Source organism: Varanus komodoensis, unplaced genomic scaffold (genome assembly GCF_004798865.1).
Source record: "Varanus komodoensis strain SLA01 unplaced genomic scaffold, ASM479886v1 scaffold2, whole genome shotgun sequence".
Taxonomy (NCBI): domain Eukaryota; kingdom Metazoa; phylum Chordata; class Lepidosauria; order Squamata; family Varanidae; genus Varanus; species Varanus komodoensis.
Genome location: NW_025335568.1, coordinates 69,274,058 through 69,297,701, shown reverse-complemented (window position 1 = coordinate 69,297,701; position 23,644 = coordinate 69,274,058). Strand labels below are relative to the sequence as shown.

General features: G+C 46.0%; 1 protein-coding gene across 6 annotated transcripts in view; it reads right to left on the bottom strand.

Annotated features, from left to right (window-relative positions):
* The window catches only part of PAPOLG (poly(A) polymerase gamma), a 43,363-nt gene that overhangs the window by 7,605 nt on the left and 12,114 nt on the right, over positions 1–23,644 (bottom strand). For 5 of the 6 annotated variants that reach the window (XR_006414596.1, XR_006414595.1, XM_044428915.1 and 2 more), the window contains 14 exons: positions 23,046–23,127; positions 22,834–22,943; positions 19,057–19,110; positions 17,315–17,426; positions 14,898–14,987; positions 11,739–11,877; positions 10,716–10,788; positions 9,849–9,969; positions 7,348–7,432; positions 5,756–5,809; positions 3,719–3,838; positions 1,680–1,789; positions 969–1,090; positions 713–888 (listed from right to left, as the gene is read on the bottom strand). Coding sequence is in view for 3 of the 6 variants with exons in the window: in XM_044428915.1 (XP_044284850.1) it covers positions 713–888; positions 969–1,090; positions 1,680–1,789; positions 3,719–3,838; positions 5,756–5,809; positions 7,348–7,432; positions 9,849–9,969; positions 10,716–10,788; positions 11,739–11,877; positions 14,898–14,987; positions 17,315–17,426; positions 19,057–19,110; positions 22,834–22,943; positions 23,046–23,127 (1,448 nt within the window). In the remaining 3 variants the exon portion in view is untranslated. Of the gene's footprint in view, positions 1–712; positions 889–968; positions 1,091–1,679; positions 1,790–3,718; positions 3,839–5,755; positions 5,810–7,347; positions 7,433–9,848; positions 9,970–10,715; positions 10,789–11,738; positions 11,878–14,897; positions 14,988–17,314; positions 17,427–19,056; positions 19,111–22,833; positions 22,944–23,045; positions 23,128–23,644 lie in introns of those variants that run through there. The other variant, XR_006414597.1, reaches the window with a different exon arrangement.

Genomic DNA, 23,644 nt, shown 5'->3' with positions numbered 1-23,644 from the left:
CAGCAGCATATTTCGTGGACGCTTTCAGGATAACCTCTTGCATCCACCGGGACTTGGGACTCCAGTGTTGCAGCAGCTGACAAGGAATGCAGAGCACAGCCTGGTAGAGGCTTTTGAGGGGTGGCATGGAGTGCCTTCTGCCAATCAGCTGGACAGGGACAATCTGGTTTCTCTAATTCGTGTTCTGGTGATCTCCAGGCTGGTCGGCTGCAATGCACTTCCCTTGAAGACTGTGCCAAGTCAGCTGACAGCAGCAGCTCCTCAAGATCTTGGGGAAGGGCCTCTCTTTGCGCCTTCTGTCTGAGATCTTTTCCACAGGAGACGCTGGGGACTATACTGGGGCCTGAAGCAAGAAACGCACAGGCTTTACCACTGAACTACGGCTCCTTCTCAAAGCTCTGGCAAGCCTGTCCAGCCACTGCGGCGGGACTTGCCCTCAATTCAAACCAGACCTCTCGACAGCCTAAGGATCTCACCCCACGTGAGAAAGATGCGCCTGCCTGGACCAAGAAACTGGACAAGTTGTGGCTTGGATCCAGTTCTGACACTGCATCATCATCACTCAGAACCCCCACTCCAAAAATCAGTGGCCCCATGCAGATGTGTGGTGCCCAGAAACTCAGAAGAAACAGCCGTGACCAAGCATCCCTGAGTCTTCAAACAGCCGCAAGATGCTAACATGGCCCAAGACCTGACATAAAGGAAAGCCCACCTTTCGGTCTCATCTGAAAAAGAACTACTGCAGAATCTCGCCACGCCACTGAATGAAGGAACTGCGGTACACTGTGTCGCAACATCTGCGCACCCGTAACTGCCCATGGAGCCATCGTCCACAGAAGTCCTTTTCAACACGAGACGGCAAGTGCGCTGAGCAGCGTCGGGCACGCTCTGCCAAGAAACATTTGGCTTAAGTTCACAGATCTGCAGATAACATGTTTTAATGCAGGAAGGCCAGAATTTGGGCATACCTTTTTCCTCTTCTGCAGGAAGTCTGCTGGCAAGTAATAATGGAGTTGTTTCTTCTTCACGTGAGTTGCTTCAATCTTCATGCCTTCTTTTAACAGGTTGATATTATTTGCTTGCCTGTACACTAGGAGCAAGGATGACAAAGTCAGACCATGGGCTGCAGCTCGAGCAAACCTCTATAGCGACGCAAGGTGCTGCTTGTTCTGCTGTTGCCAAAGCAACAGCATCCAGCATGCAGGAGGTGGAGGAAAACCACTGAGATCTGCTCCATCATTAAAGAGGGAACACAGAAAAGAAGGAGAAGGAAGAGGAGATGACACAACTGAATAATGTCGTGGACATCTACAACAGCTATTAGGACACTACACTGCCTTGTCCAAGGTTTTAAACCTCTTACATATTCCAGGACAAATGAAGGGGTGGGGGGGGGGGAGAAAGAAAGGAAGCCACTTACCTTCCAATAGCACTGCAGTTTATAGAGTTGGTATGTTAAGAAGGCATGTTAAGACTTGGTATATGACATCATTACCAAATTTACTTAAGTTCAACATTCAACTGGATGCAGCAAGAATGCAGAAAAGAAACGCCCTAGTCTCAGCAGGACTTGGCTCTCTAAATCAGCACAAACAGCAATTCATACTCAAGTGAGGCAGTCCTCCGACTCTCCCACTCCCAGCTCACTCAAAATGATTGGTTTACCATAGAAGGTTTACCTGTATCTGTGAAGGACTGGATATCATAGGTCAGGTCAATTTTTAAACTCTCTGTATTCTCCACTTTCTTAAATGTTATTCCCAGAAACCACATGGACACACAGTCACTCCTGTAGGAAGAGCCCAAGGACAGCATGTTCATTAAAAGCACTGGTATTGTGTCAGCCGAGTTGTAAGGGGGAGATTCCGCTCCAGTGGTTCATCTGTATTACTTATGCAGGCTACTAAATTCCTAGCAGAGCAAGTGAGGGCTCTAAAGGGCAGGCCACACAAGACAATCTTGGACTATACAAGCTCAAGTGAAGGGAAAGAGTGTGGTATTTCAGTCAGAAGTTATTAATATACACTGTTTATTGACTAAGGATTTCCAAGTTTCAAAACATCTTGAAAGCAATCCACTTCTTGTACAAATAAAATTTTGTTTGTTGTTAATTCAGAGTCATAGGCTGTTTGAATATCAGTGTCTTATCCTCAGGACCATAGTCCAACAAAGGAGCCTTATAGCTTGGGCACAAATCTGTGAAAGAAGTTAACTAGTAAGATTGGAATTAAATTCCAGGTGGCAGCGTTCCATATGCAAAGAAAGACAGGGAAGTATCAAGACAATTAAAGAGATCCACACGTATCCAGACAAATTATAGGAGTACTCGTGACACATAAAGGAACATCTCCTTCCATAAACTTCTGCCTGGACCTTAACAGCATCAATAGAGGTCCTTCTTCAAGAGCTCTCCTTGAAGGAGGTGAGCAGGACAAGCATTTTCTGTGATAGTGCTCCAATTGTGGAATGCACCCCCCAGAGAGGGTTTTTTTTTTTTTTTTATCCTGCCTTTTTCCTACAAAGGGCTCAAGGCAGCTTACATCATTCTCCTCCTCCATCTTATCCCCACCACAACAACCCTGTGAGGTGCTCACTCTTCATTCATTCTGGTGCCAGGCTAAAACCTTTTTATTTGCCCAGTTTTTTTACTGGTTAGGGTTTTTTACTGGTTACCCTGATGAAAGGATGCTGGTGTTTATATAAGGCAGAGTCAACTGACAAGTGTAAAATCCTGAATTCTTTTCCCACTTGTCTGTCCTGCAAAATGCTCACTCCAGCCCAACCTGGAAAAAAATACCAGTGAGCTGTTTGCCATGTCCCAAGTCTGGTTCTTACACCAGTACAAGCCAGGATAGTAGAGGGAGAGGGATTGTGGATACAGGAAAGCGAAGCATCAGCCCTCTCATCCAACACATTTTCTTTGCAAATGCTGCTTCACATGTACTGACTTCTTAGGAAACATGCTTTCGCCTATACAGCAGGTAAAGTGACACATGCATAATGCTAGTAAGAGTACTAATGAAGAATTTTGAGGTAAAGACTAATAAATGTATTATGGTATAAGCCCGTCTTTCTGACCTGGTGCCTGCTACATGTTTTGGACTGCAGCTTCTAATAGTTCCATGCAGTATCCCCGAGAGTCAAACATGCTGAAAGCTGTGGCGCAAAGCAGCTGGAGGACTAGATTAGGGGAAGGGGCACGTCCCATCTCTTTGGTTCTGCCCCTTTGGAAGTCCCAATACCACCATCTTTTTACACATCCAGGATTTAGCAAGGTCGTAAAGCCAGGATGTTGGGTGTCCAGTTCACAGGCCTCCCCTGGTCCAACAAGATTCAGAATCTGGCCCACGGAGACTTCTAAGATTCCTACAGAAGGCATGACTTGGCCTCCTATCCCCATCCATCTCTCATGGAAGGTAGCAGCAGGGAAATTGCTGGCGCGCAAAAGCAAGCTCTTTCCAGCACTGGCTGAATAGGTTTGGGCAGTGCACACCTCCTTCAGGGCAGGCAACCTGCTCCATGTGAAAGAGACACCTTCCAAAGAAGAGGAGCACTTTCTTCTGTGCCGAGGGAAATGCATGCATGCCTCAGCAAGGAGAAAGGGAGAATGGGCGGGGTTGGTCCTAGATGCCCCCTGGCCCACAGAGGGCCTGGTGGGATGCAGTTCAGACCCCCACCCATGTCTGGCTCTGCATGATGGCACAGGTTACCAACTTACTCTTCGTGCTGCTCCCTATTCCCAGGGAAGGACTGTGGATTTACATGCGCAATGGTAATAAGTTCGTTCCTCTCCAAGTTTCCAACAAGCACACGGATTTTCGATTCTACCAAGCCAACCCTGAAAACGTAGAAGCAAAAGAAGGTTCTGTTAAGCTTTTTCCTGCAGGAAGACTTGCGAAGTACCTTCTGTGCCCCGACAGAGCAAGGTGGCTCCTGCACAGACGATCACGCCAATCTCACCTAAAGTCGTTTTATTCTTCAAGTGTTTGCATCCCATAGTTTTGCACTAAGCCACACACAAGGATTCATTTTGGAAAATGACCTTAAGTCCATTCTAGGCCTCTCCCACCTGTCACCTAGTGGCACCCATTCCAACAGGCAGGCTGAGCATCGTAGACTCTAACGGAAAAAATACCTGCTAGAATGAAATGGCCTTCTGGGCAGGTGTGGCTATTACCTTGGATCATTCTAAGTGACCAAAGTGCAGCACCACTTTAGTTGCAGATCTAAAGTGGGCCACATTCTCCGGATTGGCAGCTGGGCAGATGAAAGCTTTCAAGGTGCCAGATTTGGCCTGTGGGCTTCTAACTGCCCAAACTCTCTCCAGACTGTTTCACCTAGAAATCTGCCTGTAATGTGACCTTCACCACCCAGTCAGCATTGATATTTCAAGTCAAGTATCGAAGATAATTGTCTTTATTCCCCATTGTAGGCATAACATTACTCTGTTAGTATGTTTTATGCATTGCAAGCCACCTAGAAAGGCCTCAGCAATTATAGGCGACCTATAAATACATGTAAATAAACAAACATTGTTGAATTAGCACTGTCCTAGCAAGTTGGTCAATGGGACCAGAGCTGGTGGTGCAGCTGCTTTTGCTGAAACAGAGCAGGGATCTGCTTAAAGTCTGCATGAGAAGAGTGCCCATGGACCTCTAGGAAGGCCATCTGAAGCGCCTTGACAGAAGCCAGGAGGCACATCAATGTGGTTCCATTAAGCTGACTTAAATACCAGCACTTGGCCTATTTGGCACAGGTAAAATGTGTCACCATGGACACCCTGAAGTGATAGTGAAAACCATCACCAGCACCCTGTGACACAGGCTGACATCACAGACACCGTTATGTACCATTAGCAGGACCACAACCCTGAAGCTTTCTGTAAACATGAACTATTTATATTCCTTGTTTAGGCAGTATAGGCTGTGCAAAGTATTTACACATGAAAAAAGAGGGGCGGGGATTAACACCAATGGCAATTCCCACAGGAACTGCCTGGGGGTGGCATTGCAATTAGTTTAACAAGAGTGGCCTGTGCGCTGCCTCTGCTGCGCGTGAGAGAGAGAGAGAGAGAGAGAGAGAGAGAGAGAGAGAGAGAGAGAGAGGAAAAGGAGAGAGAGAGAGAGAGAGAGAGAGAGAGAGAGAGAGAGAGAGAGAGAGAGAGAATATAAGAGGATGATCAAAAGAAAGCATTGTGCAACTCTTTGGGGAGGGGATGCAAAAAATAATGGCAGAATGTAGTGCATAGACATAGAATTTTGCTTTTCAGAACCATTCTCCAAACAAAACCAAAGTAGCAAATTCCTATCCCTTTGACTGTGAAGATGTCAAAATTAGGCAGACACTGCGTGCAAAGTCTCCGAAGCCAGAGTGGTTTAAGCGGTCCTTAAATAAAAGCAGAACACTGTGCAAGTTTAGACAGAGAAAAGCCCTGTAGCTCTGTTTCCTGGCTGATACATGCTGGGAACCATAGGCCATTTTTCTCTCTAAACTAGCATAGGATTGCACCCAAAATTGCAAAACAAGAGGGGGCACCTTGGCATCCTGTTTACACTTTGAAGAAGCCACTTCATGATACTGAGCAGCTGAATTCCTGTTAACCCACTGGGGGCACTCAGAATGCCCCCACTGACCCTAACAAAGCTGACCAGGAAGGCAGGACTCCCATCTTCTCCCGTCCTCACACCTCTACCTGCACCAGTATCAAAAGCTGCCTCCTAAAATCAGGATTACATGGGTAACTATGGAGGCTTACCATTCCAAATGGAGCCCTTTGGTGGGGGAGCTGGCCGTCAGGACAATGTAATGCCTGGAAATGCAGACAGGTAACATCTGGTTAGCCTTAACCGTCACACAAGAAAGCCTTTCCAAGATGCTCGCTAACTTCCACACTGCTTCTCTAGGCCATCTTACCTGGAGGAGCAGCTAAAGCAGTAGCAGCAGGTAAGTTTGGAAGGAGAGCTGAATTTTCAATGACATTGACTGGACAATGATCTTTTTTCTTTTAGGGTGGGGTTTAGGAACATTCACACTACTAACAGTTGAGTGTCAGTGTGTGAATCCTTTGGCCACTACAATGTACCTTACATGGGATGCCTCCATGCATGTGGCCCCATTCTTGGAATTGTATGGGGTGAGCAGAAGACTCCATCTTCTGTATGTCACCTTCTCACATTTTTCCACCCTTCCTTCCTAACACAACAGATTTTGTAAGGAGGGAAAGAAGGAATGCCATTTTTGCTAGGATTAGGAGTCTTCATCTGGAAACACCCATGTACAAAAGAAACTTTTGGGGAACCAGAAAGACGACGATTCCCCTTGCCACACTAATTGTTTGGCCAAGATGCTTCAAGTCCACAGTTTTGATTCTTTGTGTCAAGGCAAGCGAGCTCACTCCCGTTCTGGTTTCAGCAATGGACTGCTGGTGGACATCTGAAGATCCAAGACTAATGGGAGCTTAAGTTTAGTACAAGAAGCACAGCACAGGCAACAATTTAAGGATGATTTTCTATTTCTGGGGAGGGCAAATTGTTAACCTGCAAGTGTTTTGGCCTACAACTTCCACCAGGCTTCTCCCTTGGCTGTGCTGGCTGGGGCTGATGGGAACTGTCTGGTGTTCCAGATACTCTGTACTATGCTATGTACCCCTAACTTGGATAACCTAAGTTTGGTAAGTGGGTATATTCCACTACAGTTTGAGAACAGTTGCACTGCATTCCAGCATGTTCCTGAGAACTCAAGAGAGAGAGTTTTAAGCCACAGTGGACTGAAATCCAAGCATCTAAAGGACAGCCTCCTCCTGAATCAACTGTCTGGGTACTAGGCTCTTCCTTTGAGAATGTTCAGTAGTAAGGATGATGGTGACCAGAACCAAGGGCATATTCTGTGGGATGCTCCGTCTCTCAATCATGGCTGCTACGGAGCTTATTTTGTTTCACGAACAGCCAGCAATAACTAATTCACATAATAAGCAGTACAGCAAATACTGACTCCTACTCCTTTTTTCTAAGCCAATATACTATAACCTTCCCTTTTGCTTATCACAAAGTTTAATGCATTCTATTCCCAGCTTATGTGGTCAGTGCTGCATATGTATTTTGTTTCACAGGTCTTTCTCTGCATTGAACGTGAATGTGCAACACCTTCTGAATGTGTTGCAGCTATTGTGTTTCCACACTCTTTCATGTGTTTCCATACAAGAATGCTCATGTGACCTGCTGTGTCATTGTGGCTTTTTCTAAGTTCATCGTAATTTTACTTCTCTGCTTTGGGTACCTTAGTAGCTAAAGAGCAGGACAAGAATTTGCTTAAAACAGAATTTGAAAGCCTGGAGGTACTCTCACATACTTGTACTTTTGGAAAAAGTTCGGTGGTTCCAACAGCTTTGGCCAGTCCGATTTTCCTTGAAGAATCTCATCTGCAACTACAAGACCTGTTTAAACATACAAGAACTATTTAGGGCACAATCCCAGGCCAGTTTAGATAGGAAAACTGGGGCATGCTTGGAATTGAATCACACCCAGAAACACAGACATCTCTCTCAGCCTCAAATATCCCCATTTAGACATGGCAGGCATGTCACGAGTGGAGCTGGCTGGAGCCAGGGGTCAGACTAGATAGCCCAGCAGACCCCTTCTGACTCACTCTGTTCGCTGTGTTTCCCTCATCTACTCCCTCTCCTCCAGTCACCACCCCTCCAGTTGGTATCTTCCTCTTTTGGTGAAGCAGACGTTACAAAAGGCACGGAACTGCAGCCCTGCTCTTCCCGCTTACAGCTGGGGCTGGCTACGTCCCCTGTGCTGCGTGCCGCCCTCCACCACCACCACCCATGAGGGCCAGGGGCCTGCGACGCACTGCAGAATGGCGTCACAGCACGCTGCGCTGACGGGCGCATTTCCAGGGAAAGACATGCGAACAACCAATGGCGGCGGCTGCTCTCTGCCACATCTAATTCTACCCGTTCTCAAGGACTGTCCACCCCACCTCCCTCCCTCCTCTTGCAAGCTTCCAGCGCGCTACAGCCAACTGAGATTTCTCAGATGAGGACCTTTCAACCCCTTTTCAAACCACCAAAATAAAAACAGTCAGTTTACGACCCAAGACCACTCTCTGTGGTGGCCACAAAATGGGGGTGATACCAGCTCTGGGGCACAGCGAGTAGCCCAACAGGCTGCACACACACCGTGCAAAAAGATCTCGGGTTAGACAAGGAACGCCGTGATGCCGACGCTGCTCGCACTGCTGAGCGACGACTCGACCTCAGGAAGAGAACTGAAAATTCCTCTCCTGCCAAGGGAACAGTGAGCAGAAAGGTACCCCAATTTTGCTGCTGCCCAATGGGGTGGTGAATTTTAGGAAGATGTTTCAATTCCATTCCATTTCTATACTGCCCAATAGCTGAAGTTTTCTGGGTGGTTTACAAAAGGACATTAAAATCCAATATAAAATACAAACAGCAATAAGAATGTCATAAAAAGTGACACACCTCATTTAAAACAAATATAAAAAGCTTATACAGATTAAATCGTAATAGCCGTTTAAACAGCTAACAAAGTCCCAGTATCCAAACAAATTAAATGCCATGAGTAGAGGGCAGTCTTAATCTGGTGCCAAACAGATATTAAAGTTGGCCAGGCAGGCCTCATGGGGAGCCTGTTCCAGAATTGGGGTGCCACCACCAAAAAAGCACTTCCTGCTGCCAACAAACTAGTCTCCCTCAGAGGTGGCAATCAGAGGCAGGTCCCAGATCGTGACTATAGTACCTGGGCAGAGGGGTGTTGGGAGGGGCTTTTTGTCAGGGGCTGTGGTCCCAAGTGCTGTAGGGCTTTCTGCTCAGCTGCTCTCTCCCTCCCATCAAGAAACAACTTGCACCCTTAGAACAGACATCAGAGATCAGCAGTGCCAGTTCCAGGTGCCTGAGCACCACTGGACCCTCGTGGGACCCCCCTGCATGCTGCCATTGCTACCAGCTGGTAATGCTCCTCGTCGTTCCGTTCATCCTGGTACTCCTTGCTCCCTGGAGAGGTGGTGACATTGCCCACTCCCTCTCAGCACCACAGCTGTCTGGGCCAGAGCAAGCAGCAGCTGAGCAAGCGGGCTGTTGGGGTGCAGACGAGCAGCAACACGCGGGTGGAGAGGGGTCTGGTTAGTGGTGGGGCTGCTCATCTGAATGTGCCTGGCTGTGCCTACCCTTCACATTGACCTTGGAGATCAGCTTTATCAGAAAGCAACACAAATCCACCCCCACAACAGGCTTATCAGGAATGGCAACTGATGAGAACCTGATGAGGAGCAATGCAATCCTATCAGATTTTGGCAGACCAAAAGTGAGACAGAATGCCAGTGCTGTACACAATTCGGACACGCAATCAGAAAATAACTCTCAAGCATCAACATGGCAAGATCCTTTTGTTACAGAGCTCTGCCAGCCTACAAGTTACAGGTTCACATTCTGCCATTTTAAATATGGTCTTTGAGAGTCCCTTGGACCGCAAGGCGATCAAACCGGTCAGTCCTAGAGGAGATCAACCCTGACTGCTCTTGAGAAGGCCAGATCCTGAAGATGAAATTCAAATACTGCGGCCACCTAATGAGAAGGAAGGACTCCCTGGAGAAGAGCCTAATGCTGGGAACAATAGATGGCAAAAGGAGAAGGGGACAGCAGAGGATGAGGTGGCTGGATGGAGTCACGGAAGCAGCTGGAGTGAGCTTGAGTGGACTCTGGGGAAAGGTGGAGGACAGGAAGGCCTGGAGGGATGTTGTCCATGGGGTTGTGATGGGTCGGACATGACTTCGTGACTAACAACAACAATTACAGGAGAGGATATGGGAAGAGCGAGATGGCTTACCATATTTGAATTCTTCCACCATTATCGCTCGGGTTGATGAAGACACGTTATATGTGGAGTTCTGCTGTGGATAGGCTGGTGTGATGATCGGCATCAGATGGTACCGGTCAGCTGGATTTACCTGTAGCATAGGAAAGGTTGCACAGGCATAGCATGGTACTGGAGAGCACGCACTGGAAACCGTTCCTTTTCCAAATCCCACCCCTTCTGTGAATCTACTAGTTGGCCAGCCACACTCAGCCCCAAGGAGTTACTGTCCGTTTGCAACTGGCTGTGTGTGCATAACGCTGACCTGCTTTTAAAAAGTCTGCTTGAAGATAGCAAAGATACTGCATGAAGCAGGCTGTGAGACCTTTGGTGGAATTGGGGAATAGGGAGATATTTTTCTTTGTTCCTCATAATGCCAGAACTCAGTGGGGCCATCCCATGACAAGAAGCAAGGTTCAGGCCAGATCAAAGGAAGGACTCCTTCACACAGTGCAGTCCAGCCATGGGACTGGCTTCCACAAAATACACTGATGGCCATCACTCTGAATGGCGTTAAAACAGGACTGGGTGAATGCACTGCAGAGAAGGCTCTCGTTGGCTCCGTCCTCCCTACAGCATCAAGGCTACATGCCAGGTATACTACTTTAGGGGAACTTTAGGACACTGTTGTAGTCATGTCCTGCTTGTGGGTTTCCTGTGGGCTATATGAACTGACAGCTGGATAAGATCTGCTGGCCTGATCTAGCATGGCGTTTACACTACATGAAGACGAAGCAGTCAAGTAGTTCCCTCGTGATGTAGCAACACCTTCCTCACTTGCTGCTGAATCCGTGAATTTATTGGATTTAGGACAGCTGCAACGCAACGCATTCTACATACCCTTGGGTCCCAGACCGGCAAGTTGAGGCTGCTCTCTTCGGGTTGCTTCAGCAAGACAGGATTGGGCCATTCCCTGCCAGAGAAAGCAGCAACAACACCCTGTAATAGACCTGGAGATAAGATAGCCCACAGATACTCCTCTCATTTCCTGCAGACGTGTGTCCTGTGCTATGGTCTAGCATCTGCGTGTCCATTATTCTTATCTGCACACAATGCCAGCCTCATGAGTATGTGGGAAATCTGGGCACGCAGACACATACGTGGGAGTGGTGCTAGTCTACACCGTGGAAAGGCAAATCATGCAAGCCTTCCTCAGCTTCTAGATGTGCTGGGCTACAACACCCATCATCCCCAGCCATGTGTCCAACACATCTGCCAGGTCAGCAATGCTGAATTTTACTGTGCAAACTAAGACTAAATCGGGTATAAGCACCAGCACAAAATGGGTTTCATCCTCTGAAGAGGACAGGCTCATGGGCCAGAGGCCAGTCCCTGATCGCTTCCCAGAAATCATGTGGCGGGGCCGACGCACCCCTTGCTTAGCAGTCAGGCACAAAGCTTTCTCCGTAAAGCCCTCCTCTTCCCTGTCAGGATAAACAGACAGCCAACTGGATGTCTATTTAAGGAGTTTCCTGTTTCATTTTCTTTATATTACCCACCAGAAAGCATTAGACAATGTACACTATTAACTGTCAAGAGCAAAAACACATACACACTAAATTTAAATAAATTCAGTAACTAAAAAGAAACCTTGTAATCAAAGCAGCAAAGTGGCCCTCAACAGGCATTCCAGACCAGGCAAACATCTTTAAAAAAACTAATTTGGATGACAGCAAAGAGGCATGTTTATCTCAGCTGGGCTGTGACTTTCTGGGACGGATAACAAGGGTGTTCCACTGTGAAATGCACAATTTCACGGTCACTTTACCTGCCACTCATAAGCTAGTGGCAACATTCTGCTGGCCTGGGTTTTTAATCTGTGTTCTGCCCACATTATGGTCAGCTTTACGATCAGATACTTACCATTTTGAAAAGATCAAGAAGAATTTATGAACTAGTGTTGATGCTAAAGCATTTGGATACAGCTGACATGTCCTTGCCACCAGCATGGCCCAGGAAACGCCACCAAGGAATCCCAGCATGTTAGAATAAATTCCACGTCCTAAAGGTAGACATGCATTACTCCATTTCCTTGGTGTTTCAGATTAACTCACTTTCTTCCCCCATGCCAGACAAGGAAGTTTGAAAAATCACATTTTCGATACCTTGTATTCAATTTCAGCTCTAAGGAGACTGAAGGCCAAATAACATGAGAAGCGCTATTTAAAGCAGCTTCACAGCTGCTACAGCAACTCTCAGGGATCTAGGCAGAAGCTTTGCTTTTAAAGCAGCTCCCCCTTGTGGCACATACCGCTTTTCTACCTACAGCTCCGCACACTGAGCTCAGGTTCCTTTGCTCTCATCTAGCTAGTGCAAAGATCACAGGGCATGCAACAGAAACACGCACATGCCAGTTGCACGTGAGTGCAAGGCAAACGCACATGCAGGATCCACACGGTTGATTGCCCACATCCAGGTAATAACAGAGGAGCGGCCACAAGATGCAGCTCAGGATGGGAACTCCGGCACAGTGCAGGACTGCCGAAGAACTCACAAGTAACTGTGAACTTCAGTTAATTTCTGGCTGGCTCGTCACATGCATTTAACCGCAGCGATTCTTACAGCAGGTAGGGGACATTACTGCACGACAGTGCCGAAGACGTATTTCCCCCAAATATGCAGCAACGTCTTTGAGGTTTGCCCACAACATGGCACTCCACCAATGCCATGATGGCCAAGCTCCCGGCAGCTGAAGAGAGCACGTTAGTCACCTGGCAGGAGGCAGCTGGTAACCTGAATCCTAGTTTGAGCTCAGTTTAAAGAATGCATTTATAGTGGATGATTGTAACACGCTCTACGTGGGGCTGCCCTTGAAGACAGTCCAGATACTTCAATTAGTTCAGAACAGAGCTGCCAGGATATTAATGGGGACTGGCAGGTGTTCAGATATAATGCAGGTACTCTATCATCTGCACTGGCTACCGATTGATGTCTGGGCCCAATTTAAAGTGCTGGTGATGACCTATAAAGCCCTAAGTGACTTGGGTCCGGGATACCTGAAGGAGAGCCTTCTCCCTTATGTGCCCTCCCACCCCTTAAGATCTGAATCAGAGGCCCTCCTCCGGGAGCCATCCTTGAAAGAGATCAAGCGGGTGACTAGCCAGAGGGGGGTCTTCTCTCCGGTGGTGCCCTGATTGTGGAACACGCTCCCCAGAGAGGTTCGCCTGGCACCAACGCTTCTTTCCTTTCGGTCTCAGGTGAAACCCTTTTAATTCTCCCAGTATTTTAACTGTCAACTTTTTTAGTTAATGTGTTTATATTTTAACATTGGATGCTGGGCAACTGTTATTCTTATTTCTATTTTTAGGATTAATTTCCTGTAAACTGTCCTGAGACGTCTAAGTATGGGAGGATATAAAGGTAAAAGGTAAAGGTTTCCCCTTGACATTAAGTCCAGTCATGCCTGACTCTAGGGGGCGGTGCTCATCTCTGGTGCTCATCTCCGTTTCCTAGCCAAGGGATCCAGCGTTTGTCCGCAGACGGTCTCCGTGGTCATGTGGCTGGAATGACTAAACACTGAAGTGCACGGAACGCTGTTACCTGCCCACTGAAGTGGTACCTTTTTATCTACTTGCATTTGCATGCTTTCGAACTGCAAGGTTGGCAGGAGCTGGGACGGAGCAATGGGAACTCACCCCGTTGTGCACATTCGAACTGGCGACCTTTCGATCAACCAGCCCAGCAGCACAGCGGTTTAAACCAATGCGCCACCTGCAGTCCCCTTGGGAGGGTATAGAAAAGTTTTCAATAAATAGTGGAATATTAAATACAGTGGAATTTTAAGACAGTACACCGTAAGACAGGCCATCCAGATACTTGGTATTCTGTTTTGTTTACCGTTAAGATGGGAAAACAAACCCCCTACAATTGTACATATCCGATTTTGGAATGCCACAGAACAGGGCCCCCCTAAATCACCACCCACAGAACAAGAGATAACAATAATATTTTTTTTCTGCAATCAGGATGATGCTATGATTTAAGTGAATTTAAAATGCAAAAAAGCAGAGTACATCAATCGGTCCATCTATCAGCCTTGGCAAATAATTTTGTTGTTGCTCTAATGCATCAGATATGGAGAAGCAGTTGCAAAGCACAGAACGGGGAGAGCAGTGTTAGTGGTGTGCTATATAACTAAAGTGCACCTATCTCAAAGGGGTTCCCATAAGACCATCAAGTGGGGTGGTCAGCTTCCTTTTTGCTGTCAATGAGGCACAGGAGCATTACTCTGTGCATGCTCAACACCTGATTTTCAGAGGTGCACTGCCTCAATCCATGACAATTACATTTGCTTCTACTGTTATTCGTGAGACCTATGCACATGGACAAAATCCTGCAATAGTGTGGCACTCTGCCAAACAATTGGGAGTTTTGAAAATTTAGAGACTACCCTTTTTGCAGGGAAAACCTACTTCCTTCCACATGGATACAAAATGTGGCAACCAGCAGGATTTCCTGGGAGCCTGACCGACCTGCCTCTTGACCTCTGCAAGACTCTTCGTGCCAGGCATTAGTTTAGGTGGCAGCAGCTACTGAACTGGGATTTTTGCGAGCCTAACTCTGCAAAAATTTGGGTTTTTACATGACTTGGATCAGGAAGGGAAGCAAGAAGGTGCACATGCTAAATTTCAGAGCTGCACTGCCTGGTCACGAGATCTCAGAGTCCTTCTGGTGAGATTTCCCCCCTGAAATCACCCTGCTTCATTCACACAATTTTCTAGGAAGGTTCAGATGATGTTGTCTTCTTTTTCCTAAGGGGGGGCGGGACGAGGGGGGATGCTAACGAGAAAAAGATAGAAAAGGCACACAGTACCTTTTGATCAGTGCCTCTCTGCCATTATTAGACAGCACACAGACTCGTTTCGGGAAAGGTGCATCGCATTTAAAGCATAATCGGCATTATGCAGATTCCGAGGCAACGTACATATGTGACAGGCTCGCTTGGCTTAGCCTAAAGAGTCATTTCAAGGACTATTAAGCTGAGAAGCTGATAACACAAAATTTGATGTATTAAGTACTTACGTTTTGCCCACAGTTTAATTGCTCTGAGCGTCAGCCTGAAGTTCTCCTTGTTTGGTACTAAATGAAGTATTTCATCAGTGACTCTGCAACCTGCCGACAAACGTTAAGCTTTCACGTTAAATGAGGCAAAGGCACCAAGCTACTAAGAGGCAGCAAGGGGTAGCACAAAGATAGAGGTAGTGTGTAATAAGGTTTTAATTTGGCTGGAGTAAAAGCCTCACATGGTTTGAATTGACAACTCTAAGTGGAAACGCTAGACTTATCCCTTTCTGGTTCATGCTAACGCAATCAACTGGCCAACCCGAAAACAAAAAACAAACACAACACAAAGCCCCAAGCAAAGCAACACAAGCAACCACATTTTGGAAGAATGTTCCTTCTTCTGGGGCTTCTCTAAATATGAGCTTTTTAACACTGAGCAAAGAAGAGGACTGTTGGCACAGGATCCATCTCCAGAATATTTCGAGGTAGGGAGAAGAAAGAATCTTGCCCCAAACCCTGGACAGTCAGTGACATTTAGAATGGACAACAATGTACAGGATGATCTGACTCAGTACAAGACAGCTTCCTATGTTCTTATAAGAATCAGGGACGTCTCTGAAGGAAAGGCGCTTCCAAAAATGTCTGGTGCTCCTACAATTTAGGCACCCTTTCAGAATTACTTCTCTATTTTCTGCCTTCCTTGCTATGGTAGTAATTCAGAGAACTGCAGAGCTATATAGATGCGTGCTTTTGCATGGCAGGCTGCTTTTGAAATTGTAGACATGCTAAAGCAGGCTGAGGCACAGTTTTGAGCAGGGAGGCCTCAGTCACATCTCCCTTCAGCTATGCAACAAAGGGATCCTGGGCTGGTTAGTTTATGTACCCAACCTAGTTCACTCTGGGAAGAACAGTGGGGTGGTGTGAGCTGGAGGAATGCCTTGGAGGGAAAGGCAGAATAAAAAAGTATTATGGCACATGGATCTTCTATCCAAAGTCTAAAATCCTCCCTCTAGGTGCACTTAAAGCTCCTCTCTGGATCAGGGTGCCTATCCTTCCAACAGAGATACAGGAAAGCCACTGGCTCAGCGGAGAGTCAAGCAATTTTGGTTCCTCTCCTTAAACTAGTTCCTGTGCCAGCTGATGAGCTCAGCAAGAACTTACGGTCACATTGCAAGCGCTTGTTATAAGAATCATGTAGCAAGACTGGTACCCCAGTTTTCCTTTCCCTTCCCTGCACTTATGCCTTTTCTACTCTGTATTTTAGACGGAACACCTCAGAGCAGGGGTTGTCTTGTTTTCCAGCTAAAGCAGCCTTCCCCAACCTGGTGGCATTTGGACTGCAACTCCCAAAATCCCCATCCACCAGGACCATTGGATTACAACACCCAGAATTTCTAGTCAAATGTGTCTGGAAGGCACAAGGTTGGGGAATGCTGAGCTAAAGGGTAAGGAACAAATAAAACATTTAAATAAACTTTGTCATCTTATTACTACTAAACATATTTTTCTATTATTATTGTTTGGGTTAGAAAAATATGTCTGGTACCCCTGCTCATCTGCCACATGCACAAGTTGGCTCAAAGTGCTAACTTCCACCTTTCATGTGTTGCAGCCTGATAATGCGGGGTTCTAGGGTTCTAGTCATCTGAAAACAATTAATGCAAGGTGGTATTTAAGAGGGAATATCAGATTATTCAGCACAGTGCTGAGTGTGAACACTTTCAGGCAGATGGCTCTGAGGACCTCCAAAAGACCCCATGCAATTATTCTATCTTTTCCTCACTGACTGATTGCTGTTTGCAGAAAGGAACTAGTGGTAGGAAAACATGGGAGAGTTCACCTAACATTTTGTGAATGAGGCAAAGTGATTGTTTGCTAAAAGCTTTGTCTAGACGCACTCTAAATTTTAGACACTGAACCCATGAGAACTACGTGCTTAACCCCCTGTATTTAGTGCACATTTAATTTCAAAATGCAGGCAGTCCCTGAGTTACAAAGATCTGAGCTATGAACAACCTGTGCTTATGAATGAACTGAGAAAAGACTATTATTTTTTAAACATTACTGCCGAAAATTGTTATAACCACAGAGAGAGTGGAAATGGTGAGGGGTGGGGAGAGGGAAGCTTCTGAAGCATGCCTTCCTGCCCAGCCCATCTGGAGAGGGAAATCTCGCCAGCACTACCTTGCTGCAAAGAGCAGGTGTGGGTGAGCTTGGGTGGGGCAGGATATCCATGCCTTTTCCACTTTCACGGGGTCCTGTGCCCCTAACCCCTGTGAACAGGGAGCGCTAACTACAAACTCGCACACAAATTCGACTCAAAGACGAATTTCCATTTTCTCAGGCATGGAATTCATTTGTAACCTGGGACTGCGTGCACTTGTGGAACAGAGTTGAGCAGTCATTCTCAGGGTTTTAGAAAGATAAGGTGCTACCATTTAAGCTCCGAATACATCGTATATCAAGGCTTCTCAGACATGAGTCATCCCGAAGATCCAGGTTGTCAGAAATGGTTGCCAGTGTCAGCCTTGCAAACACAAGATCAATCTAAAGCAGAGAGAAAAGAAAGTAAGGTCTGAGCAATGACCGTTTTTTAATAGCTGGCCAAACGTCAGGCATGTGGCCTTGGTCTGCACAATCCACTCTTAAGGCTAGAGAAATGCCTTCCTGATGTTCCACAAACGCTGCCCACGTACTCCCATGAGCTCTTCACACTGGTGCCAGCGCCGTATAAAGAGCCGCACAGCGTGAAACCCAGCAGTGCTATCAACAGCGGCAGTTCACGATCAATATACTGAGTAGGGGCTGAATTGAGGCCTACAGGAGCCGTTTCTCTTTTTACTGGAATGGGGAGGCTTACTAACTGGAGCCACGTACAAAACGGTGGCTCAGAACCCAGAGTTAATTTCACTCTGTAGGTCCCAACATTTCATCTGCATTTACATTTTAAAAGCATCCTATTGTCTTAACTGAAAAAAACAAAATGGGGAGTCAGACAGCTCCCCTATTCTGCAAATCACTCACAGAACTACTGTGATTACCATGAGATGGATCAGCCTATTTCTGTTCCTAGTCAGTGTCTTTTGCAAATGTTTATTCACGCCCTGCCCAGCGACCAACACTCTTCCCTGCTTGTTGCTGCAGGTGGCTGCACGTGCAGGGAAGGGGCACTGCGAGCTGGTGTGCCGGGTCCCATTCCCAGCAACCAACCTTCTGCTGAACTTGCTGCTGCTAGTGACTACTGGGAGCACTCCGTGCCTTTGCAAAGCGGGCCAGAGTCTGGGAGTTCAGCCCAGGGAATGCAACAGATTTTAGTCTGGCGACATAAAGAAGCCCACTGTCCTAAACATGCATTGCCACTTGAGCTAAACTCGTGCTACAAGAAGGATGTTTCCCTCATGCACTGCCACCTTGAGCCACATAGCTACGCTCGTGTATATTTCCTGGAAGGTGGCAGAAATTCAGCTCATGTCTGCCACCAACTGCAAGGTATCAGTTTCATTTCTTTGTGAACATTTGTCAGCAAGTAGAGACTTCAGTGCAAGGGCAAAATCACAACAGACATAAATTGTACAATTGCATTTAACAAATGTTATTTTTAAAAATCACTACTGGGGCAGGGGAGGAATTTAGTTTGAGAATTATGGAATGCAGCATGGAGAAACTTAATCCCTTCTCATGCTGTGGTCTGGCTGGGCTCCCACCCTGCCACCAATCGGGTGGGTAGGGGGAGCTCATCCAATGAAACTGACTGGTGAGAGATTCAGGACAGGTCAAAGGAAGGACTTCTTCACACAACAGAGAAGTAAACTATGGAATTCACTGCCACAGCAAGTAGAGATGGCCACCAATTCAGGCAGCTTTGAAAGGGGGCTAGGCAAATTCATGGAGGAGGAGGCTAGCAGCAGTTACCCGTCTGTGCTGCCTCTGTTAGCAGAGGCATCCGTTGCTGGGCAGGAGGAACTCTCGCATCTATCCTGCTTAAGGGATCCCATGGGCAGCTGGTTTGCCACCCTAGCAGTGGGATGCTGGACTGGGTGAACCACTGGTCTGATCTGGCAAAGCTTTTCTTTTCTTAATTGCTTCTATGTGTTTAAATCATAGTTCAGATTTCATCTGGCTAAGACCCTCTCAAATGCAAACTCATGTGAAACAATAAAAAAGAGAATGTATTCACCTCAATACCATCAAATTCAAACTTGATTACTGGCACATATGCATCTTCTACTGCCTGCAGGATTGAGAAAAATGCAGATAGAATATGTTTTAGGATGCAGTTATGGTGTCATGAGAAATTCATGAAATGAATTTTATACAAGCAAGCAAAACCCAAGTTTTGCCTTGTATTCACATTTAGACCCAAAGAATTTTATTGGTAAAAGCAGACCTCTATCAGACCAGCAATCAAGTGGTGGAACCAGATTATGATGCAGCATATCCTCCAAGATAGAGGTGGAATAGCCCAAGGCAATAATGTCAGGGAGCTATCCCACTGCAGGCATGGTACTCCTGATGCAATTGCTCCAATCCTATTAAATGTTCCTTTAGTGCAAAATAAAATATACATACCGTCCCAAAATGTTTGTACCCCACAAAACCAGAAATGGGCTTTTTACAAGCCTCTACCAGCACCAGCTGCTATCTGAGGTGTCAGTCAAGGGAAGAGGGAGCAGGGAGGAGGAGAAATTGGGAAGCTAAATGAAAACCATCCAATGATTTACCCAGCCTGTGGGAGGGAGGTTCCTTGTTCCTGGTTCAGATGTCTGGCAAAAGATCTACACAGCAAGCCCAGTTTGGGGCTCAGAGCAGTCTACCATTCTGGCACACACAGGCACTGGAGAGGGCTCACCCCAAACCTGGTTTGAGACAGGCACTCCCCATCAGCCCCAAGCAGCACGGCCAATGCCCAGGAATGTTGGGATTTATAGTCCAAAACACCTAGACAGCATCAGGCAAGGGAAGGTGCCCTACCTGCTCTCACAGGTATGCACTGCACCTCCAAGTATGATTGGGACCCATGGGAAGTGGCGAAGTATATTTCCTATGGTTTCCACTGCAAAGACTGTGCAGCAGCATGTGTAGGTTTGGAGGCAATGGGAATGACGTTCACCACGGCTCCTGGGAGTTACTGATGCCTGGCAGTAGACGCTCTTCCAGAAAGGGTCCAGAGGAGGGCATTTTAAATGTTAATATTATTGAATTTTATCTGGCCAGGGTGGCTTATTTTATATTGTATGTTTGTATTTTATTCTAATGTTTACATTTTTAATCATAATTATTTAATTTATTGTTGTAAGCCGCCCCGAGGCTTCGGCGAATGGGGCAGCATAAAAATGTTTTAATAAATAAATAAATAAAAACAAAAATGATCCAGGGTTTGGAAACACTGCCCTGCGAGGAGAGACTGAGAGAACTGGGCCTGTTCAGCCTTGAGAAGAGAAGACCGAGGAGGGACATGTTCAACAGTTCAAGAGTTTCCTAGCTCATCAGTCCTACAGTAGCTTTTTCTAATACAGTTCAACAGTAGCCTTTTCTAGTTACTCCAGTCCCTTGATCATTTTAGTTACCTTTTTTCCTAATTTCTGCAATATCCGTTTTAGGTGTTCCAAGTGTGGCTGAACCGTAACACAATATTATGCTGGAAGCTTTATTTCTAATTCCTTTCCTAATTATACCTCATATGGAAGTTGCCTTTTTCACAAGCAATCACACAATGGATTGACTTTTTTTGAGGTGTCCACCAAAACCCATGAATTGTCTTTCTAGGTCAGTCACTGCTAGTTTTGATCCCATCAACATATACTTGAAGTTGGCATTTTTAATGGTCAGATCCCATTAAGGGTGAGCTTGGCCTCTCGCGAGTGAAGGACTCCAGGAAACTAGTCTTCACAATTCCTCATTCCAGATCCCATGTCCATCAAATTTAATTGCATGAACTTCCCAATAGTGGGAATTGGTAGTTCTCTCCCTCAACTAATGCAATCATACATTGGTTCCCCATGGAGACAGCTTTTTAAAAATATAACTACTTAGTCCACAATGAACTGAGATAGCAATTTTGCTCCTGTTAAATGAAATTATAGATCAATAGCATGAAGATCTCCAAGAAGTCAACCCATCTTCAGTAGTGCTATCCCATCTTCTCGCTGGCCTGAAGTAAACAAAGCAGTGCTTCACACCCGTTTATCCTCTTGACCCACCTACGTCAGGATAGTCCACTTTACTGGCTCTTTGAGAATTTTTAGCTCAAAATTGGCAATTTTTTGGAACCATTTGGGAGTTCGAGAATCTATGGCAAGTACCACCACAAATATCAATGGAGAGCTTTTATGGTGACTAGTTGTTGCATCTGTGGATTGCAGCCTTTGTCTCTATGAGCAAAACCTTTTGTTTTGTGTTCACTGGACACCGAAATGCCTTTTTCATAAGGGATTGCTTACTTCAGCTAATGCTTTGTTTAAATATACATTTTGGCAGTGTCCAAAACTTGCTTCTTACCAGGAGGAGGTTATTACACAGAAGCATTTTATACAAGAACAGTCCTTAATATCCACTGAGGTACAAGCTCTTTTAGATTATTTACCTGCTTCTTGGCAATCAACAAATGGTTGAATGGATTTTCTGTAGCCCTTGAAAACTAAAAGACTGATGTTACAATACTGGAAGGATAAACACCTCTTATAATGCACTGGACTGAGAACCTAACAAAGCTTTCAGTATTTCAACAGGTGGCATACAGATGCTACCTTCAAAGAGATACTTATGTGAGTATTTGTTCTACTTGTTTTACAGCCAAATTGCTTGAAAGTTATGTGCACTAATTACTAGATATATGTAAATCCATATATACATATTAAAAGGGAGGAATGAATGTTTTGTGGGCATTTGCAGGCACCATGTTGGGGACTTCCTCACAATGGCGATGTGTTCGGTGCACCTGCTTTGATAAGGAACAACATGGACCGCCAGGCATGCAACAGAAACGTTCAACAGCTGGACAAAGATTCCCCCTCACTTACGCATTACATTTTTATCCTAGGAACATCCTTACCTGAAGGTAGTGCAGCCTTAATTAGGGTTGGGATGAACCCTGCCAGAATCCACCCTCCAGGCATTTCAAGCCGGTCTTCCAAAGTGAGCTGGGCTGAGCCAAGAGGAGGTCCACAGAGACCTGGCTGTGCGCATTATGCAACCAGGAAACTTTTTCCACATCAGCTGCAGTGGGTTGGGGGTCTGCTTGTGGGTATTGCTTACACAGCACATGGGTCTCATTTCCTAGCAAGCACCCCACAAACATGGGGTAAGCTCACCAGGGACATGGACACTGGGCTCTGACAAGTGGACAGGACTCTGGGGAGTTGAGCTCAGGGAATCCAACAGATCCCACACGCATCTAATCTTAACTAACTTGGCAACTTCCAGATGTGATGTTCCTAAAATTCCTCAGCCAGCCTAGCTAGGAGGTCTGTGGGAGCTGTAGGATCTGAAGGATGCTGGGGTGGGGAAACTGATGCCAGCAGATTGCAAAGCATGGGGAACTGAAGTTTTCACCTCACCGTCTGCTGTGAGTTCTGGGTTTCCAAGATCATACAGAACAGGTTCACTCAATCACTTGTTTAAACTGGGGTGTCTGATGATTGCTATTTGCCTGGAAGTGGCTTGTTGTGTCATCTGAAATCAGGCAGGATGGTTTGTTGGAGTGGGAAACAACTCTCAGATAAACCAACAATAGGTCATGATTATTATCCTGCTAACTGGGGCCTTGTTCGAACAGAATGGACTGCACCAGACTACATGGCCCAGTGTAACAAGGTGATTCCTACGTTTTTTTATCAGTCAGTATCACTTCAGATAAAGTGCATTCGAATGAACGGAGTTCACACACTGAGCTGCCAAGGAGTAAATAGGAGTCACATACACCTGTGAGCATTCCGACTGAAGACAAGATGCTTACTCTTAAATTTCTGATGCCTTTTTGGAGCTTTAGCTTTTCAAAGAACGACAGGAAGAAGTCTGATCTTTCCACATGTCTGGGAGCAACACAGAGAGCATCTATGTCAGCACCTACCAAAAAAAGAAACAGAAAGCAGGAGCAATGCAACAGGCAACTGTGAACAGCCAAAGATCAACCATTTCATGAGTCAAGACTGGCTACAAAAGCCACACCTTTTGTGTGAACTCCAAGCCGATAAGAACCAAACGTTAATATCTTGCCACCAGAACTTGAAAAGACTGAAGATGGAAGGTTCTGAAATGGAAAAACAGGGTTTATCTTGAAAATTTAAGCAAACACATTTTTCCAGAGACAACAGTTGTCATTTCAAATATGCTTGAATGTTGAAATGTTACAGGACTTCTCCATTTCTTGGATTTGTATTGACTAACACGCAAGACTCTGTGTTGTATAAGTGTAATATTTCTTCTGGTGCTAGGATTTGAAAAGGCAAGGAGATGAAATAGCTAGTTTTAGTGCTCCTTACTCAAGAACTATTTCCATCGGTGGCCATTACACCAAGCGAGGCCTGAGTGAGCTGCCAAACAGCAAAGCTCCAAATAAGGTCTGTCCTTTGGCTGGCCTATGTACTTCAAATGTGCCGGTTTCACTTTTCCTGGTTGCCCACATGGTTTTCCAGCATGCTTATTAAATTATAACTCATGTTATCTTCTACTATGAACTGCCTTGAGTGCAGCAGCAGAAGTGAAATATAAACGCATGCCTTCTCAAGAAAGGAAACCTCCTTAGGACAAAGCCAGTTTTAATTAGA